This window comes from Musca vetustissima, unplaced genomic scaffold (genome assembly GCF_032173495.1).
Source record: "Musca vetustissima isolate MV318-11 ecotype Yass unplaced genomic scaffold, APGP_CSIRO_Mvet_v1 utg63045, whole genome shotgun sequence".
Taxonomy (NCBI): domain Eukaryota; kingdom Metazoa; phylum Arthropoda; class Insecta; order Diptera; family Muscidae; genus Musca; species Musca vetustissima.
Window position 1 is genome coordinate 38,481 of NW_026885551.1, and position 24,775 is coordinate 63,255.

Genomic DNA, 24,775 nt, shown 5'->3' on the forward strand with positions numbered 1-24,775 from the left:
TAATGTATTCATTGCTTCTAATGCGTTTACATTTTAGCGTGCGTTGGAGTATTTGTGTGTGTTTCTGTTTACATTTAAAACTTCTGGCCACAATCACAGCAAAGAAAATAGTTCGGTGTTTGAAAATTTACTATTTATTTGTACTAAATTCAACATCTGCAAAATGTTTCTTCGAAAAAGTGTACCGACAATTATTTAAGTTTATGTTTAAATTGTAAATTTACAAAAAGTGTGCATAATTTTAAAAGATGCAATGAAATGTGGAAACAATAATTTATAATGGAGCCAACTCATATTTTTTTGCAAAAAAATAGGAAATTTTTAAAAATTTTAGTAGAAAAATTTCATTCAGCTAAATTTTTCGATAGCAAAAGTCAATTCAGCTAACTTTTCTTATGGTGATTTTAAATTTAGCTAATTTTTTCAAAAGAAAAATTCAATTCAGCAAACCTTTTCAATAGAAAACCCCAATTCAGCAAGCTTTTTTTATGAAAAACTCAATTTGACGAACTTCAACTATGGAAAAAGTCAATTCAGGAAACTTTTTTAGACGAAAAACATATGTTAACTAAATGTTTCAACCGAAAAAATTAATTCAGCTAAATTTTTCAATTTAAAATCCAAATTCAGCTAACTTTTTTCATAAAAAAACACAATTCTGCTAGTGTTTTCATAGTAATATTCAATTCAGCAAACTTTTTTAGACGAAAAACTTGTGCCAGCTAAATGTTTCAAGTGAAAATATTAATTCAGCTAAATTTTCTAATAAAAAATCCCAATTCTGAACTAAATCAACTAAGCCAATATTTCTCGTAGAAAAACTTAATTCAGCTAGAGTTTTCAATAAAAAAATGGAATTCAGCTAACTTTTCCTTTAGATCGATTCAAAATCATTTTTTATAGAAAAAGTCAATTCAGCTTAATTTTTTTAACTGAAAAAAAATGAAGTCAGCTACATTTTTTAATATAAAATCCCAATTCAGCTAACTTTTTTCATTGAAAAACTCAACTAAGTCAACATTCCTCGTAGAAAATCCCAAATCAGCTAACTTTTCCCACAGAAAAACACTATTCAACTAGAGTTTTCCATAGAGAAACTCAACTCAGCTAAAATTTTCAACAGAAAAACAAATTTCAGAAAACTTTTCAAATAGAAAACATCAATTCAGCAAACTTTTTCATTAGAAAAAAACAATTCAGCTAACTTTTTCTATAGAAAATGTCAATTCAGCTAATGTTTTCTATATAAAATATCAATTCAGCTAACTTTTTCTATAAAAAAGGTGAATTCAGCTAACGTTTTATATATAAAATATCAATTCAGCAAACTTTTTCGATAGAAAATCCAGCTAACTTTTTCTATAGAAAAAACTCAACTTTTTCTTAGAACAAGCAAACTTTTTTAGAAAAAGTCAAATCAGCTAATGTTTTCTATATAAAATGTCAATTCAGCTAACTTTTTCTATAGAAAAAGTGAATTCAGGTAACGTTTTATATATAAAATGCCAATCCAGCTAACTTTTTGTATAGAAAAACTCAATTCAGCAAACTTTTTCTATTGAAAAACTTAATTCAGCAAACATTTTTTACAGAAAATTCAGCTAACTTTTTTTCTTGCAGAACAAAAAAACAACTACTACGTCAACGAATTAAATCATGCAATAATTTTCAATCAAAACTTATTAAAATTTCTCACTTAATGTGCGATTAGCGAAATATAACAAAACAAAACATTTTAATTTTTTTCCTCTATATTAACGGAATATAAAATACCATTGTTGTTGTAATTGTTGTAGCAATAGTTTTCCTGGTTTGGGCATTGATAATCGCAACAGCATCATCATCCTCACGAGCGAGCATCTTTATCATTGTGAGCGATGTGACTTTTGTGATGACGATAATGTTATTTATATCGTGTAACTTTTACAACTGATGCCAGCTTATAAAAAAACTACAACAACAATAATATTATTTCATGTTGTTGTTGGTTTTACAAGTTGTGATTATATGCATTTATATGTGGCCTACAATTAATGTCAATATCAACAGCGAAATGCATTACAACATAAGAGAGTATGCACACAGAAATTTGCAAAAAAAAAAAACGAAATATGTTTACTGTGATTTTGCTTTCGTCTAAATTAGAAAATTGCCAAAGCTTGTGAGACAAAGCGATATAAAAAGCGAAATGTATGCAGCAAATTTATTATAATAAATAAAAAAAATCGGAGGCGATATATAATTACAGTGGGTTGGTTTCTTTCAAGAATGGACATAGATTTAAGAAATTGTGAAAAATCGCAATTGAGCTAAGTTTCTGTTTAGAAAAAGTCAATTCAGCTAAGAATTTTTAAAGGAAAACACAATTCAGCAAATTTTTTCTATAGAAATTTTCAATTCAGCTATTTTTTCCTTTAGAAAATATCAATTCAACTAACTTTTTCCATAGAAAAACGCAATTCAGCAAAATTTTTAAATGAAAAAACTCCATTCAGCGAGCTTTTTCTGTGGAATAACTTAATTCAGCTAAATATTTCTAAAGAAAATTTTAGTTCAGAGGAATTTTGCAAAAGAAATATACAATTCAGCTAACTTTCTGTACAGAAAATCGCAATTCAGCCAACTTTTGATGAAGAAAAACATAGTTATTCACAAATTTGTATATGGAAAACCCAATTCAGCTGTATTATTTTATAGAAAAAATTGAAAACTTATTTTTAGAAAAGTTCAATTCAGCTAGGTTTTTCTGTAGAAAAACTCATTTCAGCTAACTTTTTCTGTAGAAAAACTCAATTCTGTTTACTTTTTCTAAAGAAAAACTCAATTCAACTTACACTTTCTATAGAAAAAACCAATTCAGCTTATATTTGCTATAGAAAATTCGATCCAGCAAATTTTTTTTTTATAAATTTTTTATCACACTTTTTCTTTGGGGAACTTCAATTCAGCTAACTTTTTTATAGAAAAATGTAATTCAGCAAAAAATGTTTAAAACAAAAATTCAGCTCAGTATAATTTTTCTATAGAAAAACTCGATTCAGCTAACTTTTCATAAATAAAAACTCAATTCCGACGCATTGTTACATAAAAAACGCAATTCAGCTAAATTTGTTCTATGGAAAACGTAGATTCAGCACAATTTTTCTTCCTAAATAATTGACGTGGTAAACTTTTTCAATTATAAAACTCAATTCAGCAACATTTTTCAATAGAAATTGACAATTCAGCAAACTTTTTGTAGACAAAAATTCAATTTAGCAAACATTTTCAAAAGAAAATTTTAATTTAGCTTATATTTTCATAAGAAAAACTGAATTCAACATAATTTGTCTATAGATAAATTCAATTCAGCTAAATTTTCTCCGAATAAAGACAATTCAGCAACATGTTTTCTTTAACAATTAATTCCAGCTTATTTTTTATAAAGAAAAACTCAATTTAGACAATTTATGTGAACAACTCAATTCAGCTAAATTTTTCAATAGCAAATGTGAATTCAGCACAATTTTTCTTTCTAAATAATTGACGTAGTAAACTTTTTCAATAATAAAATTCAATTCAGCAACATTTATTTAATAGGAAATTGCAATTCAGCAAACTTTTACATGGAAAAACTTATTAGAGCTTTCTTTTTCCTTAAAAAATTTAAATTCAGCTAACCTTTTCTATAGAATAATTCAATTCAGCTACATTTTCTCTGAATCAAAACAATTCAGCTAAATTTTTTTCTTTGAAAAATTCAACTAATTAATACAATTTCATTCAGCAACATTTCTTTCAATATAAATTTGCAATTCAGCTAACATTTTCATAAGAAAAACTCAATTCAGCAAACATTTTTTTAAGAAAAACTCAATTCAGCTAACTTTTTCTATAGAAAAACTCATTTCAGCAAACATTTTCATAAGAAAAACGCAATTCAGCTAACTTTTTCATAAAAAAACTCAATTCAGCTAACTTTTTCTATAGAAAAACTCAATTCAGCTAACTTTTTCTATAGAAAAACTCATTTCAGGAAACATTTTCATAAGAAAAACACAATTCAGCTAACTATTTCAATCGAAAAACACAATTCAGCTAACCTTTTCCATGGAAAAACTCAATTCAGCCAACTTTTTGTATGAAAAACTCAATTCAGCTAACTTTTTCTATGAGAAAACTCTATTTAAACCTTTTATGTAAGAAAAACACAATTCAGCAATTTTTTCCATAAAAAAATGTATTCAGCAAACACTTTTCCATGCACCATCGAAAAAAATGTTTAAAAACTTAACCACATGGCGCCAATTCGAAATTAAAAAGGCTAAATACTGCGCACAGACACATCATATTTCGCATAATTAAAAATAATTCATGAAAATGCAAAACAAAACATAAATCATGAAACCTAAAATAAAAAAAAAATGCTGGAAAATTTATGAATATTTATTTGAAAAAAAAATATATAAAAAAATGCAAATAAAAAATTAGCCAACAATGTAATCTAATGCAATTCCAGAACCATGGTATATATGATCAGAACACACGTTCCGGCGGGCACACACTCTCACACACATATATACGCCTACTTTGTTTCACAGTCATGGTAGACATAGGCTGCAATTTCTTCTTCTTCCCCAGCTCTCTCTGTCTCTCTATCTCCCCCTATGCTTTGTTGGAGAGAGAAATAAGAAGCATCAGATTTCATTTCCAATAGGATTTTAGAACGCAGAATACAACACCACCATTCATCCACCTCGTCGTCGTCGTGGTATTCATAATCACCACAACTAAGCCGAACGGAAATACTGCAATTAAAGCAGAAATTTTAGTATTTTGCTAAGTTTTTTTCTTTCGCTCTGGCTGGGTGTGTGTGCGTGTGTTTGTGTTCTATTTTTTCTGGCCATGTTGAAAACAAAAGATTTAATTTCTGAGGATTTTTTTGCACCGAAATGATCCTCAAGGTTGGGGGTTAACGAATTGTCGATCCAAGCTGCCAGGGTTTCTTCGAAAAAAAAACCATATTCGATTGTGTGCACCTAGCAAAAAAATCCGAATCAGGACCTCCTATATAAGCTGGTGGAACTTATGATGGTCCAAAAAAACGATCGGGACTAGGTTCGGTTCTTTCATAAATTTAGGATCATTCCTTTGTGAGAATTACTTTCAAACTCCGCAGAAGGTGCTTGCCGAATACATCGAATAATTTAATTTTTATTTACCACGAAACCACCACAAATTCCTCCAATTTCCACAGCCACCGAATCAATGGTCCACCTCTATAATTTGCCCTATTTCATATTAATACGATCACTATTTTCTTTTTTATTCCTTTCAGGATCAACAACAACAGCCGGACAGAAATTGCGGTGGCTTAGCCTGTGACTGTAAAGGTCTAAAGGGACGTCCCGGTGATATTGGTCTAATGGGTTTCCAGGGCTATGAGGGTCCAGCAGGTGATATTGGTCCACCCGGACCACCAGGTCGTCCCGGTGAATGGGGTGATGCTGGCGAATATGGTGAACAAGGTGAAAAGGGACATCGTGTAAGTAAAGACCTTATATTCTTCCTTATTGCCTCTCGATTACTGACCACAAAACAATATCTTCGTTTTCTTAACAGGGTGATGCTGGTGAACCTGGTCTACCCGGTGCTCCTGGTGTTCGCGTAAGTCACACATCTCCACTCAAATTTGTTATTCTTCAAATATTCAAATTCTCCTGTAATTCTCTTTTAGGGCCCCCCTGGCGAAGACGGTCCCGATGGTCCACGCGGTATTGACGGCTGTGCCGGTGCCCCCGGCAAACACGGTGACAACGGTGTGCCCGGCCGACACGGTGTTCGCGGTGAAGTCGGTAAACCCGGCCCACCGGGTCCCCAAGGTGATGCCGGCGAGGGTGGCATCAACTCCAAAGGTACCAAAGGTAGCCGTGGTGATCGCGGTATCGATGGCTATGACGGCCAACCTGGCTTCCCCGGCATGAAAGGTTACAAGGGTGATATCGGCTTCCCCGGTGCTGACGGACCCAAGGGTGAAATGGGTCCCAAAGGTTACAAGGGTGAAATGGCCGAAGATGCCGACATCTTCCTACAGTTACAGGGTGAACAAGGTGAAAAGGGTGAACCCGGTGAATCGATACTCTTCCCATTCGGAAAGGGTGGCATGGCAAAGAAGGGCGTTCAAGGCGATAAAGGTCCAAAGGGTTATAAGGGCATTAAAGGCGGCCAAGGTGAACAAGGTGATCGCGGTCGTACTGGTTTTCCCGGTGCTCGTGGTGACCACGGTGAACCCGGTGAACGTGGAAAACCTGGTAAAATTGGTGAAATTGGCTTCCCCGGCGCCAAAGGTGTAAAGGGTGCCCCTGGTTATAACGGTCGTGACGGTGAAGACGGTTTGAAGGGTGAACTCGGTGACGAAGGTTACGACGGCATTCCCGGTGTTCAAGGTCCACCCGGTCCTCCCGGCATATACGATCCCAATTTGGATGAATCGCTGCCAGGCCCCGTTGGCCCTCAGGGTGACATTGGTCCTCCTGGTGATCCAGGTCTACCCGGTATTCCCGGTAAACAAGGTCGTCGTGGTCCACGTGGTAACACAGGTCCCCCTGGTGACCCCGGTTATGATGGTCTGCCTGGTCGTCGTGGTGTTAGCATTAAGGGTGACGAAGGTGATTACGGATTCATGGGACCTCCAGGCCCCATGGGCCAACCCGGTCGTGCTGGTCCCGTTGGTCGTCCCGGTGCACGTGGTGCTGATGGTCGCAATATAGTCGGTCCAAAAGGCTATTCAGGTCAACCCGGTATCCCTGGTCTGCCAGGACATCGTGGCGATCGTGGTGAAATTGGTTTCCCTGGTGTCAAGGGTATGCCCGGTCTTGGTGTAAACATTGTTGGTCCCCCTGGTGCTAGCGGTCCTCCGGGTGTACGTGGTCCTCCTGGTATTGATGGTTTGCCCGGTTATCGTGGACAAACTGGTGACAAGGGTATCCGTGGTGATGACTGTGGTATCTGCCCTGCAGGACCTAAAGGCATCCGTGGTATTCGTGGTGATGATGGTTTTCCCGGTATTCATGGCATAACTGGCCCACACGGCTTGCCCGGCGAGAGAGGTCCTAAGGGTCAACAAGGCAAACCTGGTCACATGGGCTTCAAGGGTCAACCTGGACCTGACGGCATTCCCGGCGAAAGCGGTCGTCCTGGTTTGCCCGGTCCTCCAGGTGAGGTACTGACAACTGGCTCCCTACGCAGTTTACCCGGCGACATGGGTGACGCCGGCGAACGTGGCAGACAGGGTGAAACTGGTGAAAGTGGTCAAGACGGCGCACCTGGCGCGATCGGCCAAAAGGGTGAAAGAGGTATTCGCGGTGATTATGGTGATGCCGGCCGAGCTGGTAGAGATGGTGCTCCCGGTAGACGTGGCAAGGATGGTCGCCCTGGCCGTGATGCCAGCACTCCCAAGATATACTTGATTGGTGAAAAGGGTTACGATGGTCGCAAGTAAGTATCCATTTCCTATTTCGATTTCGAACAAGTCAATGGTAACGCCTGGTTTTTGTTTATCAAAAAAAGGGGTCAAGCTGGTGAGCCAGGTGATATGGGTCCCAAGGGTGAAAAGGGTCAACCTCATCCAGGTGAGATATTCGACAACAGAGGCGAACCAGGTGATGTAGGTGAACCCGGTCCACGTGGTCCCATGGGCCCGAAAGGTGAACGAGGTACTGGTGGTGATCATGGTGAACGTGGTGACATCGGTCTGCCAGGCGAACAGATTCAAGGTCCCGTTGGTGCCAAGGGTTATCCCGGTGTTACCGGCGAAGTTGGTCTGCATGGTGCTCACGGCATGCCAGGTTTAGATGGCGCTCCTGGTTACGACGGTATTGCTGGTGTCAAAGGTGTTCGTGGTGATCCTGGTCCATATATTCTACCTGGTGAAATGGGTCCCGATGGTCCTGAAGGTCCAAAGGGTATGTTTGGTGATGTCGGCTTCAGAGGCAGACCCGGTCCCACCGGCAGGCCCGGTATCAAGGGTGTACGAGGCGAAAAGGGCGATACTGGCCCCGATGGTCTCCAAGGTTTGCCTGGCAACAAAGGTATTCGTGGTGATACGCTGGTCGGTCTTCCGGGTCCTGCTGGTGAACCGGGTATAAATGGTCGTATTGCCCCACATGGTCGTAAGGGACAAAAGGGTGAAACAGGTGTACCCGGTGTCCAGGGCGTACAAGGTGCCAAGGGCGATATCGGTTTCCCCGGCAGACGTGGTCCTCATGGTGACAGAGGTTTACCCGGTCTCCCAGGTGTGGTTGGTATGCAAGGTTTGGTGGGTATCCCTGGCGAACAAGGTGAACGTGGTGAGTTGGGCGAGGATGGTCGTCATGGTGATATGGGTCCAAGAGGTTCTGTCGGTTCAATGGGTCCCAAAGGTATGTCTGTCGATAGAAAATCGATCTTCGAATTGTGAAATAACGTTTTGTGTGCGATTACAGGTCAAATGGGTGATGTCGGTCCGTACGGCCGCAGAGGTAGTGATGGTGTTCCTGGTCGCAAGGGTGTCGAAGGTGATCGCGGTTATCCCGGCAGAGTCGGTCCAAAAGGTTTTGCTTCCCGCAGTGGAATCAAGGGTGAATATGGCGAGCCTGGTCAACGAGGACCTCGTGGCTATGATGGCGTACCTGGTGAAAAGGGTGTTCAAGGCGCTCCCGGTGATGAAGCATACGGCCAGGATGGTATGATGGGCCGCAAGGGTGAAACTGGTGCCCCCGGTGTAGATGGCATGAACGGTTTGGACGGTCTTAAGGGTATGCGAGGCGAATACGGCATCATGGGTTTGATTGGTGCTATTGGTGATCGTGGTGATAAGGGTCAGCCTGGCTATCCTGGTAGACCCGGTCTGCCCGGTATCGATGGACCTGCGGGTCCCATGGGTCCTCAGGGTTATCAAGGTGAAGTTGGTGAGCGTGGTGATGATGGTTATGCCGGTTACGTAGGACAGGTGGGTGACCGCGGTGATGCTGGCGAACCCGGTGCTTTTGGTCTCCAAGGTGAACAGGGTGAAGAAGGTTTCCCCGGCCGTCCAGGTGTTTTGTTAGCTGGTTATGCACCAAAGGGTGACAAGGGTCAACCTGGCATCAGAGGCCAACAGGGTCCCATGGGCGAGACGGGTATTGAAGGTGCCCCTGGTTATCCCGGTCGCAAGGGTGAACGTGGCGACTTTGGATATGTTGGAGCTCCCGGTGCTGAGGGCTACCCTGGTGTGGATGGCGAGCGCGGTGACAAGGGCTACCCCGGTCCTCCTGGTATAACTCCTGACTATGCCGAACCCGGTGATGAAGGTGATGTTGGTTATGATGGTTTGCCCGGTCGTCCCGGCCGCGTCGGTCCTAAAGGTGCTCCCGGTGACATGGGAGAATACGGTCTCAATGGTATCCAGGGTGAAACGGGCATGAGCATTATGGGCCCCAAGGGTCTCCAAGGTGACGTTGGCTATCCTGGTCCCAATGGACACAATGGCATGCACGGCATGGTAGGCTTCAAGGGTGAGCGCGGTGATGTTGGTCCTCAGGGTATGCGCGGCGAACCGGGTTATGTTATTCCTGGAATACGCGGTGATCGTGGTGACATTGGACCTCAAGGTGCTCCTGGACCACAAGGTTATAAGGGTGAAATGGGTATGCATGGCAGACCTGGTCGCACCGGTCCCATGGGCCCCCGAGGTCCACGTGGTCCCATTGGTGATGCTGGTTTCGATGGTCGCAATGGCTTGGACGGTTTGCCCGGACGTCGTGGTGAACCCGGTGTAACATTCCCCTTCCATATGGCACGCAAGGGCGAACGTGGTGAACCCGGCATTGACGGCTTCAAGGGTGAAATGGGCGATATGGGCGAAGAAGGTGAAATGGGCTATCAAGGTGCTGTCGGCCTCAAGGGTTACCAGGGTGAACGTGGTCTGACAGGTCAAGTTGGTCTGGATGGTCCCAAGGGTGAGTTGGGTATGCAAGGTCCACCCGGCCGTGCCGGCTATGCTGGTTTGGCTGGTCCCAAGGGTCCCGTTGGTGATCCCGCACCACCACCACCACGTGCCAAGAGTCGCGGTTTTGTCTTTGCTCGTCACTCACAATCGGTCATTGTTCCCGAGTGTCCGGCAAATACTAACCTTCTGTGGGTTGGTTATTCACTGGCCGGTAATATTGGTAATTCTCGTGCGGTTAGTCAAGATTTGGGACGTTCCGGATCGTGTTTGCAGCGATTCAGCACAATGCCATATATGACATGTGACGGCAGTGTTTGTAATTATGGACAGACCAACGATGACAGTATGTGGTTGGCCACCGATGAACCGATGAATTTCGCCATGGTTCCCATACAGGCTAATGTTATTCAGAAATATATTTCACGGTAAGTCTGGGCGGTTTGTTGTTATAATGGATATTGAATGCTAATGTGTTGTTGTTTTCTAGTTGTGCTGTTTGTGAAACTACCACCAAGGTTATTGCTTTACACAGTCAAAGCATGATTATTCCCGACTGTCCCAATGGCTGGGAAGAAATGTGGACTGGCTACAGTTACTTTATGGTAAGTTGTTCATGGCCTATAATAGGCGTGGATTTTTTAAAGAATATTTTTCCAAGGGTCAACCTAAGGCGTAGATTTTTTAAAGAATATTTTTTCAAGGGTCCATCTGAGGCATGGATTTTTTTTAGGAATACTTTTTTCAAGGGTCCATCTAAGGCATGGATTTTGTTTTAAAATACTTTTTTCAAGGGTCCATCTAAGGATTGTTTTTTTTTTAAGAATACTTTTTTCAAGGGTCCATTTAAGGCATGGATTTTTTTTTAAGAATACTTTTTTAAGGGTCCATCTAAGGCATGGATTTTTTTTTTAAGAATACTTTTTTAAGGGTCCATCTAAGGCATGGATTTCTTTTAAGAATATTTTCTAGAGGGCTCTAAGCGTGGATTTTTTTAAGAATATTTTCTGGAGGACTCTAGGCGTGGATTTTTTAAAAAATACTTTTTTTCAAGGGTCCATCTAAGGCGTGGATTTTTTTTTTAAATATTTTCTGAAGGGCTCTAGGCGTGGATTTTTTGAAGAATATTTTCTAGAGGGCTCTAGGCGTGGATTTTTTTAAGAATATTTTCTGGAGGGCTCTAGGCGTGGATTTTTTCAAGAATATTTTCTGGAGGGCTTTAGGCGTGGATTTTTTTAAGAATATTTTCTAGAGGGCTTTAGGCGTAGATTTTTTAAGAATATTTTTTCAAGGCGTGGATTTTTTAAGAATATTTTTTCAAGGCGTGGATTTTTTTAAGAATATTTTTTTAAGGCGTGGATTTTTTTAAGAATATTTTTTCAAGGCGTGGATTTTTTTAAGAATATTTTTTCAATGCGTGGATTTTTTTAAGAATATTTTTTCAAGGCGTGAATTTTTTTTAAGAATATTTTTTCAAGGCGTGGATTTTTTAAGAATATTTGTTCAAGGCGTGGATTTCTTAAGAATATTTTTTCAAGGCGTGGATTTTTTTAAGAATATTTTTTCAAGGCGTGAATTTTTTTTAAGAATATTTTTTCAAGGCGTGGATTTTTTTAAGAATATTTTTTCAAGGCGTGGATTTTTTTAAGAATATTTTTTCAAGGCGTGGATTTTATTAAGATTTTTTTAATGCTCATCATAGGCGTGGATTTTTTAAAGAATTTTTTTTAAGGCTTATCATAGGCGTGGATTTTTTAAAGAATATTTTTTCAATCCCTATCTTAGGTGGGGATTTTTTAAAGCCTAGTTTTTCAGGGTCTATAATAGGCATAGATTTTTTAAATGTTTTTCAGGATCTATAATAGGTGTGGATTTAAAAAAAAATATTTTTAAGCTCTCTTATTTTCACCCGACACTTCTTTTTCTCTTTTTAGACAACTACCGATAACACTGGCGGTTTGGGTCAAAATCTTGTCTCGCCCGGTTCCTGTTTGGAAGAATTCCGTGCCCAACCAATTATTGAATGTCACGGCCAAGGTAAATGTAACTTGTACGATCCGGTCACCTCATTCTGGTTGGCTGTTATCGAGGAACACGAACAATGGCAGATGCCCGTTCAACAGACCCTTAAGAAGGATCAGACCAGTAAGATTAGCAGGTAAGAAAATAACCAAAGAAAAAACTCAAGAATTGTTGAACATTCCCAATCAATTCATATTTTTAATTTTTTTTCCAGATGTTCTGTTTGTCGTCGCCGCAGTGACTCCTTCGTTTCTCGTCTCGAAACATTCGATTCGTCGGCCCGTGAATTGAGACGCGGCAATGAATATGTGGTGCCAGCTCCACCCCAGCCCACATATCAACGCCGACCCAATCCCAACTATCAGAGACGAACTGGTTCCTATCCAGGTCGTAACTACCGTGGTCGTTATCCCCGAGCCGATACAACAGCTCCCTAGATATTAGAGTAAAAAACGAAATCAATAAAAATAATAAATATTTTTTTTTATTAATTTTTTATGTTGTCTAAATATTACAATTAAAAAAACACACAGTTCGTTAACACTTAAGTAGCCATAAATTAACGCCAAGAGAAAATATTGTAAACATGAACAAATAAGAATGTTAGTTCCAAATACCAAATAATAATTATTCCCCACCTCTCCTTCCCCCTTCTAACAAAATACAACCACAATTCTGCCATTAATTTTAAAAATGAAGATACAGAAAAATATAAACTCAGAAATGTGCCATTATCTATAATATTCCAAAAAATAAAATAAAATTTAAAATAACAATAAAACAAAAAAAAACTGAATTTTGTAAAATTAATTAACAAAATGTACAATAATTATTTTTTGTTAGGTTTTGTAAAAAAAAAAAAACATATTTGCATTCACTGCCTTTTGTTTTTCCCAAATATTACTTTACTGTTTTGTAATTTAGCAAACAACAACAATAATATACACAATAATAAATAATGTTTTCCATGCTCCAGTTTAAAGCGAAATTTAGCCTAAGTTCTAAAATATTTTTGAAATATTTTATACATACATTGTATTTGTTTCAATTGCAAAAACAAAACAAACAAACAAAAAACCAAATATGCTAATAAATAATCAAAAAAACAACAACATGTAATTCAAAATATTTATTTGAAAAGCGAGGATTTTAAAAAAATATTAACGAAGATTTATTAAAAATATTTTAAAGAATTATATTTTTTAAAGAATATTTTTTCAAGGGTCCACCTAAGGGGTGGATTTTTTAAAGGATATCCATTCAAGGGCTATAAAAGGCGTGGATGCTTTAAAGACAAGGGATATAAAAGGCGTGTATTTTTTAAAGGATATTCATTCAATGCCTAACCAAGGCGTGCATTTTTTAAAGGATATTAAGGGAACCCCCCCATTCTCGATTTTATTTTTTCAAGATTTTCAATGGGCTGGTAAATCAATACCAATGCTTGTTAAGGTTTGTAACTTTGCACATATATAATTGAAGATTTAAAAGAGAAGAAAAATAATTTACAAACAAATTTTGTTATTGTTTTGTTGTTGTTTTTTGTAATTAAAGAAAAGTCCTTATTTTTGATGGCGGGCATGATAACTCCTCACTGGAACATCGGAATCCGAAAATTCCAACGGTGTTAGAAAGAGTACATGTCTGACTCTCGTATGAACTAGGATTATTGACTTCGCTCTAAAATTAAGAAAATGGTGGCCCTTTGAAAAAATATTTTTGAAAAATCGCGGATTTTTTACCAAAAACCAAGTTAAAAAATAAGGAAGATCTTCACCGATTGGCTTTATCCTAGTTCATACGAGAGCTATACACTCCCAGAGAAACGTTGCCAAATTTGGAACCGATTGGATTATTAGTTTTTGAGTTATCGTGCCCGCCATTCGCAAAAAAATATTTAGAGAAAAACGCGTTTAAAGTTTGAGAAGCCCTTCAGCCGTCACTTGATGCTGACACAATAAATCGGATATATCTTCAACAGTTCTTGAGATTTTCACTTGAAATTTTGTAGAGACATTCTTTATTCAGTGTAGATTCGAATTATATCAACAAAAATTTTGACCCCGAGAATGGGGGGGGTCCCCTTAATTCAATGCCTAACCAGGGTGTGGATTTTTTAAAGGATGTTCATTCAATGCCTAATCAAGGCGTGGATTTTTTAATGGATATTCATTCAATGCCTAACCAAGGCGTGCATTTTTGAAAGGATATTCATTCAATGCGTGGATTTTTTAAAGGATATTCATTCAATGCGTGGATTTTTTAAAGGATATTCATTCAAGGGGTGGATTTTTTAAAGGATATTCATTCAAGGGCTATAAAAGGCATGGATTTTTTAAATAATATTTTTTCAATGACTATATAAGGTGTGATTTTTTTTTTTTTTTTTGTGAAGAATATATTTTTTCCTTTAAAAATCTACCCCTTATCCATAAACACAATCAAGCAAGCACTTACCAATATAAAAATCGTATTACATACCGACTGAGTTTGACCTAAAAGTATGCTATATTTTTTTACAAATACAAATCAGCAGTCATTATGAATGAAAAAATTGCCGTTTTTGGAAAACCTATATTTGTGTGGTTTTTCATTTTCAGGTAATAGGCGCCCAGCACTGTACAGTAGGTATATTTCGAAATATCGTTGAATTCAAATGCAAATAACTCCGCGACTACTGCACCGATTTTCAGAAATTTTACAGCAATGGTTAGAGGGAAATCTAATGTTTTATTCCATATTGACATATATAACATATATAAACTTATGTCATATGGGAGAAAATAAATATTATGTAAAAGTTGAAAGATATTTAAAAAATCGACTAATTTTTTGTTAAATACAAACAAAGACGTATAGTCGGTTTGGGCAGCCAGTGCTATGCCCCACACAAATAATAGATCACTTTAATAGTATACTGCAAATATTCTTCAAAAAAATCCACGTCTTACAGAGCCCTCCCAAAAATATTCTTCAAAAAAATTCACGCCTTACAGAACCCTCCCAAAAATATTCTTCAAAAAACTCCACGCCTTACAGAGCCCTCCCAAAAATATTCTTCAAAAAAATTAACGCCTTACAGAGCCCTCCCAAAAATATTCTTTTAAAAATCCACGCCTTACAGAGCCCACACAAAAATATTCTTCAAAAAAATCCACGCCTTACAGAGCCCTCCCAAAAATATTATTCAAAAAAATCCACGCCTTACAGAGCCCTCCCAAAAATATTCTTCAAAAGAATACACGCCTTGCAGGGCCCTCCCAAAAATATTCTTCAAAAAAATCCACGCCTTACAGAGCCCTCCCAAAAATATTCTTCAAAAAATCCACGCCTTACAGAGCCCTCCCAAAAATATTCTTCAAAAAAATCCACGCCTTACAGGGCCCTCCCAAAAATATTCTTCAAAAAAATCCACGTCTTACAGAGCCCTCCCAAAAATATTCTTCAAAAAAATTCACGCCTTACAGAGCCCTCCCAAAAATATTCTTCAAAAAACTCCACGCCTTACAGAGCCCTCCCAAAAATATTCTTTTAAAAATCCACGCATTACAGAGCCCACCCAAAAATATTCTTTACAAAATCCACGCCTTACAGAGCCCTCCCAAAAATATTCTTCAAAAAACTCCACGCCTTACAGAGCCCTCCCAAAAATATTCTTTTAAAAATCCACGCATTACAGAGCCCACCCTTGAAAAAATATTCTTTACAAAATCCATGTCTATTAAAGGCCTTGAAAAAATATTCTTTACAAAATCCATGCCTATTATAGGCATTGAAAAAATATTCTTTACAAAATTCACGCCTATTATAGGCCTTAAAAGAATATTCACAAAATCCACGCCTATTATAGGCCTTGAAAAAATATTCTTTACAAAATCCACGCCTATTATAGGCCTTGAAAAAATATTCTTTACAAAATCCACGCCTATTATAGGCCATGAAAAAATATTCTTTACAAAATCCTCGCCGTGGTTAGGACTTGAGAAAATATTCTTTACAAAATCCACGCCTATTATAGGCCTTGAAAAAATATTCTTTACAAAATCCACGCCTTGGTTAGGCCTTGAAAAAATATTCTTTACAAAATCCACGCCTATTATAGGCCTTGAAAAAATATTCTTTACAAAATCCACGCCTATTATAGGCCTTGAAAAAATATTCTTTACAAAATCCACGCCTATTATAGGCCTTGAAAAAATATTCTTTACAAAATCCTCGCCTTGGTTAGGCTTTGAAAAAATATTCTTTAGAAAATCCAAGCCTATATAAAAATGATAATCCATTGTTTTTTGTCTGACTATATCTAGTACGACCAGTATTTACTTCAATTTTATTTTTGTTTGTATACATTATTTAAATAATTTTAAAAAATATATTTATAGAAAAATAACATAAAATTATACAATACTTAATTTAAAAAAATAATATTTTTTTCTTCGTATATAAAACAAAAAAAAAAACAAATATTTAAAAAAATCACTAACACATGTATACAATAGGATAAATATTACCAATTTAAAATTAATTCCGAAAAAAATTGATATCATCTTTTTTTTTTTGAGTAAAATATATATAGTAATATACATAGATAGGTATTTGAAAGATAAATGTCTTATACAGCCAAATTTTTATAGTCATGTCTTAAGGGGATTTTTGTAGATTTTTTTCGTTTCGTTTTTTTTTCTTTTTAAAACAGTTCTATTTTTTTCTATTTGTTAAAACACATGGATAGTCAAAGGGGTGTGGTGTGAGTATTTGGTTTTCGTTTTTCCTTTTTTTTTAATTATATAACGCCATCACAGATGTACAATCATCAAAATCGATTAAATATTTCTGTAAACTTTTCGGAATTTCCAATTGTTCAATAATTTTTTGTAACGATGACTTTTCTTTCGATGCTCGATATTGATTTTGCATTTCAACGGTGGAATTGGCAAATGTCTGTATTAAATGCTTGCGTAATTGTATTCGAGTTAGAACATTCAGTTCTAGGGGTTGTGTGGCTAAACGTTTAAGGTCCTCTTCGAACTCTTGTCGTTCCAATGACCATTTATGGGCTAGTTTCGATGATTTGTAATATGGGAATTTAAAACCATTTAATACTGTAAGGAAGAAGAAGATTATCATTTGAATGTTTTTTTTCAGACCCCCTACTTACCTAAAAACTTGGAAAATTCTTTAGCTCCCGGAGCCCTCAATGTCCTTAGACTATTAACCACATGATCATAGCATATCTGCTGTATGCCCACACCTTCTTTTAACAGAAATTCGGCAATATGCAATTTATTTAGGGTCACTGCCCGCGACAGCGGTGTATGACAAAATGGAACATAACAATTTGTACTGGAGGTTGAGACAACAATTGACGACGACGATGTAGACGGCGAGGGCGATGTCATCCACGACAATCCATTCACATGGGCAAACAATATACGTGCTATCAGCTTAAACTCTTCCAATTTATCGATATATTGCACCGCCAAAATCAAATCATTATCAATTTCCATAGCCAGCGATGAGGCATCCAGCTGCAGCATATATTCCAGCATATTCGATTTTTTATAGATTATTGCCAATTGTATAGCTGTAAATCCATCCGGATTGCGTACTTTTAAACTATTCAAATTTTCGTCGTAACGTAGCAGCAGACGTAACATTTCCGGCATATCAAAATCGATGCAATGATGCAACAAATAGTGGGAGGTAATGTGACGTGCCCCACGTTCCAACAGACAGGAGGCCAGCGGAATGTTATTTTTTTGCACCGCATAAAAGAGGGCCGTATTGCCATCTTTATCTTGTAAATTGACACGGGCACCCTTCCTTATCAACTCCATGGCTATGTCGAATTGATCATAGGCAATGGCATACATCAGCGGTGTCTTATCATGCTCATCGATCTCATTGATATTGATTTTATTGGTCTGCAGCAGCAGGTTGGCCACATTTGAATTGCGATATTTTAAAGCAGCATGCAGTGGGGTTTCAGCTGTATTGAATGTTTTGGCATTTGGATTTGCACCAAATTCCAATAACAGCTGTGTTATATCACAGTTATCGGCCCCGATGTGCAACGGGGTATAGCCAACGGCCGTTGTTACATCCACCTTGGCACCATGTTCCAAAAGGATGCGAGCACATTCACAATCACCACCCACCGCGGCATAATGTAGCGGTGCCATTGTCATGTGATCCAAGGTGTGGGGATCTTGGGCCATCAGTATGGCATTACCATTGCCAACAGAGGCATTGCTGCTACCACCAGCACCGGCAGTAGTGGCCGCTGTTGCACTACCCATGCTATTATTACGATCACAGAAATAATTTTCCAAATTGCTAACAATATCTCCAGTTCGTTCGAATGTTTTGGCATAATAATAATACAGAGATGTAAACTCTTCAACAGTCTCATCATTTGAATTGTCCGAATTGTTGCTGGCATTAAATTCATCTTCCCATTCCAAGCAGTCCATACCTTCCGGAGTGGTATCGATTTCAATTTCATTGGATTTGGATTTTTCTGAAAAAAAATTGAAAATAATATTAAAAAAAAATATTTTCTAAAGGGCAAATATAGGTCCGGATTTTTTAACAATTTTTTAAGGTTCCACCTAAGGCGTGGATGTTTTAAGGAATAATTTTTCCAGGGTCCTTCTACAACGTGGATTTTTTAAAGAATATTTTTTCAAGGCTTGGATTTTTTAAAGAATACTTTTTTAAGGGTCCACCTAAGGCGTGGATTTTTTAAAGAACAGTTTTTCAAGGGTCCACCTTAGGCGTGGACTTTTTAAGGAATATTTTTTCAAGGGTCCACCCTAGGCGTGGACTTTTTATGGAATATTTTTTCAAGGGTCCACCTTATGCGTGGACTTTTTAAGGAATATTTTTTCAAGGGTCCACCTAACGCGTGGATTTTTTAAAGAATATTTTTTCAAGGGCTATAAAAGGCGTGGTATTTTAAAAGAATATTTTTTCAAGGGCTATACATGGCGTGGTATTTTAAAAGAATATTTTTTCAAGGGCTATACAAGGCGTGGTATTTTAAAAGAATATTTTTTCAAGGGCTATACAAGGCGTGGTATTTTAAAAGAATATTTTTTCAAGGGTCCACCTAAGGGGTGGATTTTTTAAAGAATATTTTTTCAAGGTTCCACCTAAGGGGTGAATTTTTTAAAGAATATTTTTTCAAGGGTCCACCTAAGACGTGAATTTTTTAAAGTATATTTTTTCAAGGGTCCACCTAAGACGTGAATTTTTTAAAGAATATTTTTTCAAGGGTCCATCTAAGGCGTGGATTTTTTTAAAGAATAAGGATGAATTTTTTAAAGAATATTTTTTCAAGGGTCTATCTAAGGCTTGGATTTTTTTAAAGAATGAGGATGAATTTTTTAAAGAATATTTTTTCAAGGGACCATCTAAGGCGGGGATTTTTTTAAAGAATGAGGATTAATTTTTTAAAGAATATTTTTTCAAGAATGAGGATGCATTTTTTAAAGAATATTTTTTAAGGGCTTTCATATTCCAGAATTTGTTTTAAATTATTTTCAAGATCGACCACAAATACACTTCCATTCAACATCGTTATTTAGAAGAGGAACACTATTGATCTTATCAAAGTGTATGTAATCTGATTGCAGGATTGCATGATGGTTTTGCAAAAGTCGTCATATGTGCAATATAGGTCATATTGCACTTTTTTTAGAGTAAAGAGAGCCCAAAGATGTAACATTACAGACACTACAAGTAAAAAATGTTACCGGGACCACTAAACTTCACAAAACCGGACGTCATCATCTTGCCACCATAAGGACAGGAATGAACAAAATCGTGTTTTATTACTTTACTCCACAACAACAATAACAACATACCCGGTTGAAAAATCAAATCTGGTTCTTCACACGATTGTATCAGTAATTGTAATATTTCCGTATCACCCATTAATGCCGCCGAACCAATTGCCGTTCGTCCACATGAATAGGATATGAATGTGGCCCTATAAAAACAGAAAGAGATTTCAAAATTTATATTTAATCACAAAAAAAAAAGAATAATTTTATTTTCTTACCTGGCACCTTGCATCAGACAGGATAAAGTCTCTTCATAATTGGAATTATGGACCGCCGTCAGGAGACGTTCATTGAGTTCAGTACAACAACCAACATTTGCGAGCATTTCTTGCGTATAACATATGCTGTTTCGATTTGGCAATACAAAAACAAAGCAACAAATTATTTTATTTAGGCAAACTGAATAAAATGCAAATGAATAAAATTAGAATGTGATTTTTTGTAAGATTCTCACTGCTCTGGACTGGCCAATTTTCTTGTTTCCTTTTGTTTTATTTTCTGTTCCATTTGTATGGGGGAGAGCGCATGTCTGTACAATTAATGAGGGGTGGGTGGTAGGTGGTAATTTCAAAACAATGCATTTTGTTGTGATTTGCAATGCTTGAAGGATTTGAAAAAAGGGGGATGATAGTTGAATTTAAAGGAAGTTCGATAACGTTTCTATTTCAGCCGTTGTAGTGGTTGTTGTTATTTAAAGCACTCTTCTTCTTTTTCTACTTTAGTGTACTTTGAAATGATAACAAGTGAGATGTTAAGTGTTGGTGTGAGAGAGAGCGAGAAGAGTGTGACAGGTGCAATTGATCAGCTGATAAATAGAACATATGAGCATGCCTGTGTGTGTTTTCGTAAACAAAAAAGAAATTGTTTTAAATTTATAAAATAAAAAAAGGAAGGTGAGAGATAAAAAATTGGAAGATCATTGAAAAATTAAATTAAAATGGAAACGTTACATTCCCTAACAATATTAGAAGAAGAAATAATGCTGTGAACAGCATTTAGAATCATGATAATGACATGGAACGGCCTTGGCCCAACAAAGACGGAACTGGCAACACTGGATGGAGAGCAGCTTCATATATCACCCGAAGCAAAATACCTTGGCACAATCATGGACTGTCAATTACGATGGAACAGGAACACTGTGGAACGGGCGATGAAAGGGCTGATTGCACTATATACATGCAAGAATTCCATTGGTAAAAGTTGGGGGCTAAAACCATCAACTATACTCTGGTTGTATAACATCGTGGTAAGGCACATCCTTTCCTATGCTTCTCTTGTTTGGTGGAACTGCTTGCGCCATAAGTCGACTTCCAGCAAACTAGATAAGGCATCTGGTCCTCAGCATTAAGTGTCAGGCCGCACATAGTGCTCTAAGGCTGCATGGACAAAATCTTTGGTGATGTTGTACCTTTGGGCATGGTTGTATCTTGAACGAACCAGGTATAACATTTGACCAACGCGTAAAACTAAGCGACTATATATCACCAGTCCTGAGATTTGACGAATTGATAAAAAGTCTGGATGCAGAGATCGTTGAACCGGTGACTATCTTTGTGGATAGGCAAGTAGCTCTTAAAGCCTTCAAATCTTGTTACATCAAATCTGAAGCCGTCCTCAGAGTGTAGGACAGTTTTGGAAGAACTTACAACTATCGGCTGTGTAGGGTACCAGGACACCGTGACATCATGGGTAATAAAAGTGCATACGAATTAGATAGACGATGATCTCAATCTACAGATGTAGCAATTGATGGCTCAATCAAACCACGCATATGTCATCATTATCGGAACTTAGAGGCATTCTTCGACGAAAAAGCCTATGAACTTTGGCACAACAAACCTAGGGTGCAATGTGTCAAGATCTATTTGGCCGACTCCGTCTACCAAAAGGACACACTCACTGTTGAACCTGAGCAAAGTTTAAATAAGAGTAATGACATGAATCATTACTGGCCAATTCAATATCAGGGCCTTTACCAGTAAATGAGACCATGATCCTAATGATTACAGTAGACTCTGCGTTGGCGAGGAGGAGACAGAGACAATTGAGCATCTCCTGTGTCGCTACCCAGTTCTGGCCTACAGACTAGTGGGTGTTCATTTCCAACGAGTTTTAGTTTCTTCTCAACAACGGAACCTGCTCTAATCTACAGCATAATTAGAAACCTAAAGGGGTTGGGAAAGTGCAACCTTGACACGTAATATATCTTCTATTTGATCTCTATAGCCATCGATACTATCTCATACTTACCTTCTCACACTTCCTTGTAAGCTTCTCATCTCTCCCTATCCCCCTTCAATTCTCCCTGCTCTTCAACCAGCATGTTAATAAAAGGTATGTTCTAGAACCAGCAAGAAGTAAAATTTTTACTACAATCAATTTTTTCCTTTATGATATCAAAAAATTAGTAGATTCTTCATTTTCTGAGACAGGACAAAAAAAAACAAATCAAAATAAATTTCGATTAAAAAAAGATTCAAGCTGGTTCTAGAACAGGCACTATTTGTGATATACTTAAAAATATATATAAAGTCAAATTTAATTTTTTTATGAAATACCAACTTACCTCCGCAACAGTTCCATTGTCTTGTGTCTTCTTTGTTTCTCTGTACTGGTGTATTTCAGGTTACCTTATCGGTTCTGATCGGATAGTCAGATGAAGTGGCGCGAAAAAGTTAACCGCGAAAATTTAATAATTGGTATCCGTCAGCTGTTCTAAATTGACGTTATCAGACGATTTGCTAAATGGCGCGATAAACGTAACTGTGAAAGTTTAGTTACATACGACCAGAGGTGCCATATCTATATATATAAAATAACTTAAAGCGGATTTACATATAACATTTGATCATGATTAAAGGACGAATCAGGGTTTATTTCCTTAATCAGGCTAAATTTACCATGATTTACCATACAAAATTAAATCATCGTGCGGCATGGATTATTTTAAATCACCTGCGTGAAGGTAGCGACATCGCTAACTTTCGATAACAAAATTTTTATCGAAATTACAGGGTGACACAGAACATCACAATTTCACGTTTAATACTATTTTTATCAACAGTGCTTTCCAACAGAGATAGCGAAGAATATTATTAAATAATCATTTTTTAAAATTATTAATAAAAATGTTAATATAATTCATTAGTAATGAAAAATAAACCTAAGCATTAGAATGTGATTTAATTTTAAAATTAATTTTATTATGTTTACAAAGTGATTTAAGTTATGCTAAATCCATGGCATAATTACGCAAGGTATTCTCATGCTGACATATGACTCCAATTATTTTCATAAATTTAATTTGCTAATATTCAGTTTTTAAATTTTAATGAAAGTTTTCCCCTTTAAAATGCATGGGTGAATTGTGTTATATGGCAAAAAGTGCAAAGTAATGTATATTATTTTACATTTTGAAAATTTCTGACCTCTTTCATTTGTTACCATCACTTTGTTCGAGGTTTGTATAGGGAGGCTTCCAGAGCCATTTTGGTGTCCTGACCACCAGTTGGAAATCAGAAATTCAGCAACTTTGTTCTACAAAAAACTGAATTTGAACAAATGGTGCATACCAAAATACTCGTAGAAACTCCCTCTTTCTTTTGGTACCATCACTATGTTCGAGGTTTGTATAGGGAGGCTTCCAGAGCCAGTTTGGTGTCCTGACCACCAGTTGGAAATCAGAAATTCATCAAATTTGTTCTACAAAAAACTGAATTTGAACAAATGGTGCATACCAAAATACTCGTAGAGACTCCCTCTTTCATTTGGTAGCATCACTTTGTTCGAGGTTTGTATATGGAGGCTTCCAGAGCCAGTTTGGTGTTCTGACCACCAGTTGGAAATCAGAAATTCAGCAACTTTGTTCTACAAAAAACATATGGTGCATACCAAAATACTCGAGAAGAGACTCCCTCTTTCATTTGGTACCATCACTATGTTCGAGGTTTGTATATGGAGGCTTCCAGAGCCAGTTTGGTGTCCTGACCACCAGTTGGAAATCAGAAATTCAGCAACTTTGTTCTACAAAAAACTGAATCTGAACATATGGTGCATACTAAAATACTCGTAGAGACTCCATCTTTCATTTGGCACCATCACTATGTTCGAGGTTTGTATAGGGAGGCTTCCAGAGGCGGACATCTCTCCTGATTCACTGGATTAAAATGTTTGTGATTTAGTAATACTTTAGTTTTAGATTATAATAAAATATGTTTCAACATTTTCGTATTGTTTATTATTTTTCATTACTAATGAATTATGTTAACATTTTTATTAATAATTTTAAAAAAATATTATTTTATAATATTCTGCGCTATCTCTGTTGGAAAGCACTGTTGATAAAAATAGTGTTAAATGTGAAATTGTGATGTTCTGTGTCACCCTGTAATTTCGATAAAAATTTTGTTATCGAAAGCTAGCGATGTCGCTAACTTCACGCAGGTAACTTCACGCAGGTTTTAAATCATGATCGAAATCATGATACTACTGAGATGCAACGCGGTTTTTGTGCTAAAAAATACAACTCTCTCACAATGTACAAAAATTTGCAACTGTTTTCACATGTTGTTTGTTTTTAAATTTAACGGTTACCAAATACAAAAATTAAATAACTATTATTAATAGAATTTTTGTGTTTTTCGTTGTTTTTTAAAATTTCCAAACGATCGCACCATTTCAAAAACATTTCCATTGTTGTAATTTTTCGTTTCATGTTCAAATTGCAAACAAATAATTTTGCAGAAAATCTATAATTTTGTATGTATACTAACAAACATCAGCTGATCCGTATTTAGATCATGATTAAAGGTATGTGTAAACAATTAGGGTGTATTTCTGGATTTCGTTAATCGAGTCGATTTAAAATCGTATATGTAAATATACTTTTAGTGTGTTAAGTGAGTGACGGACAGATCATCGCCCAGACGAAACGGCTAAAGCTAGAAGCTTGAAAATTTTT

At 37.0% G+C, this 24,775-nt stretch overlaps 2 protein-coding genes across 2 annotated transcripts in view; one reads left to right on the forward strand and one right to left on the reverse strand.

Moving 5' to 3' along the window:
* The window catches only part of LOC133332789 (collagen alpha-1(IV) chain), a 43,902-nt gene extending 31,484 nt beyond the window's left edge, over positions 1–12,418 (forward strand). The window contains exons 2-9 of the mRNA XM_061541162.1: positions 5,318–5,524; positions 5,602–5,646; positions 5,717–7,476; positions 7,549–8,399; positions 8,463–10,371; positions 10,434–10,548; positions 11,878–12,101; positions 12,180–12,418. Coding sequence (XP_061397146.1) covers positions 5,318–5,524; positions 5,602–5,646; positions 5,717–7,476; positions 7,549–8,399; positions 8,463–10,371; positions 10,434–10,548; positions 11,878–12,101; positions 12,180–12,402 — 5,334 coding nt within the window. The 3' untranslated portion in view covers positions 12,403–12,418. The remainder of the gene's footprint in view (positions 1–5,317; positions 5,525–5,601; positions 5,647–5,716; positions 7,477–7,548; positions 8,400–8,462; positions 10,372–10,433; positions 10,549–11,877; positions 12,102–12,179) is intronic.
* A 4,326-nt stretch (positions 12,419–16,744) lies between these two features.
* On the reverse strand, positions 16,745–20,137 carry LOC133332786 (ankyrin-1-like). Its single transcript, XM_061541158.1, has 4 exons — positions 20,031–20,137; positions 19,834–19,958; positions 17,124–18,485; positions 16,745–17,067 (listed from the first exon to the last, which is right to left on the reverse strand). The coding sequence occupies exons 1-4, from the start codon at positions 20,135–20,137 to the stop codon at positions 16,745–16,747; spliced, it is 1,917 nt and encodes a 638-aa protein (XP_061397142.1).
* Positions 20,138–24,775: the final 4,638 nt, after the last annotated feature.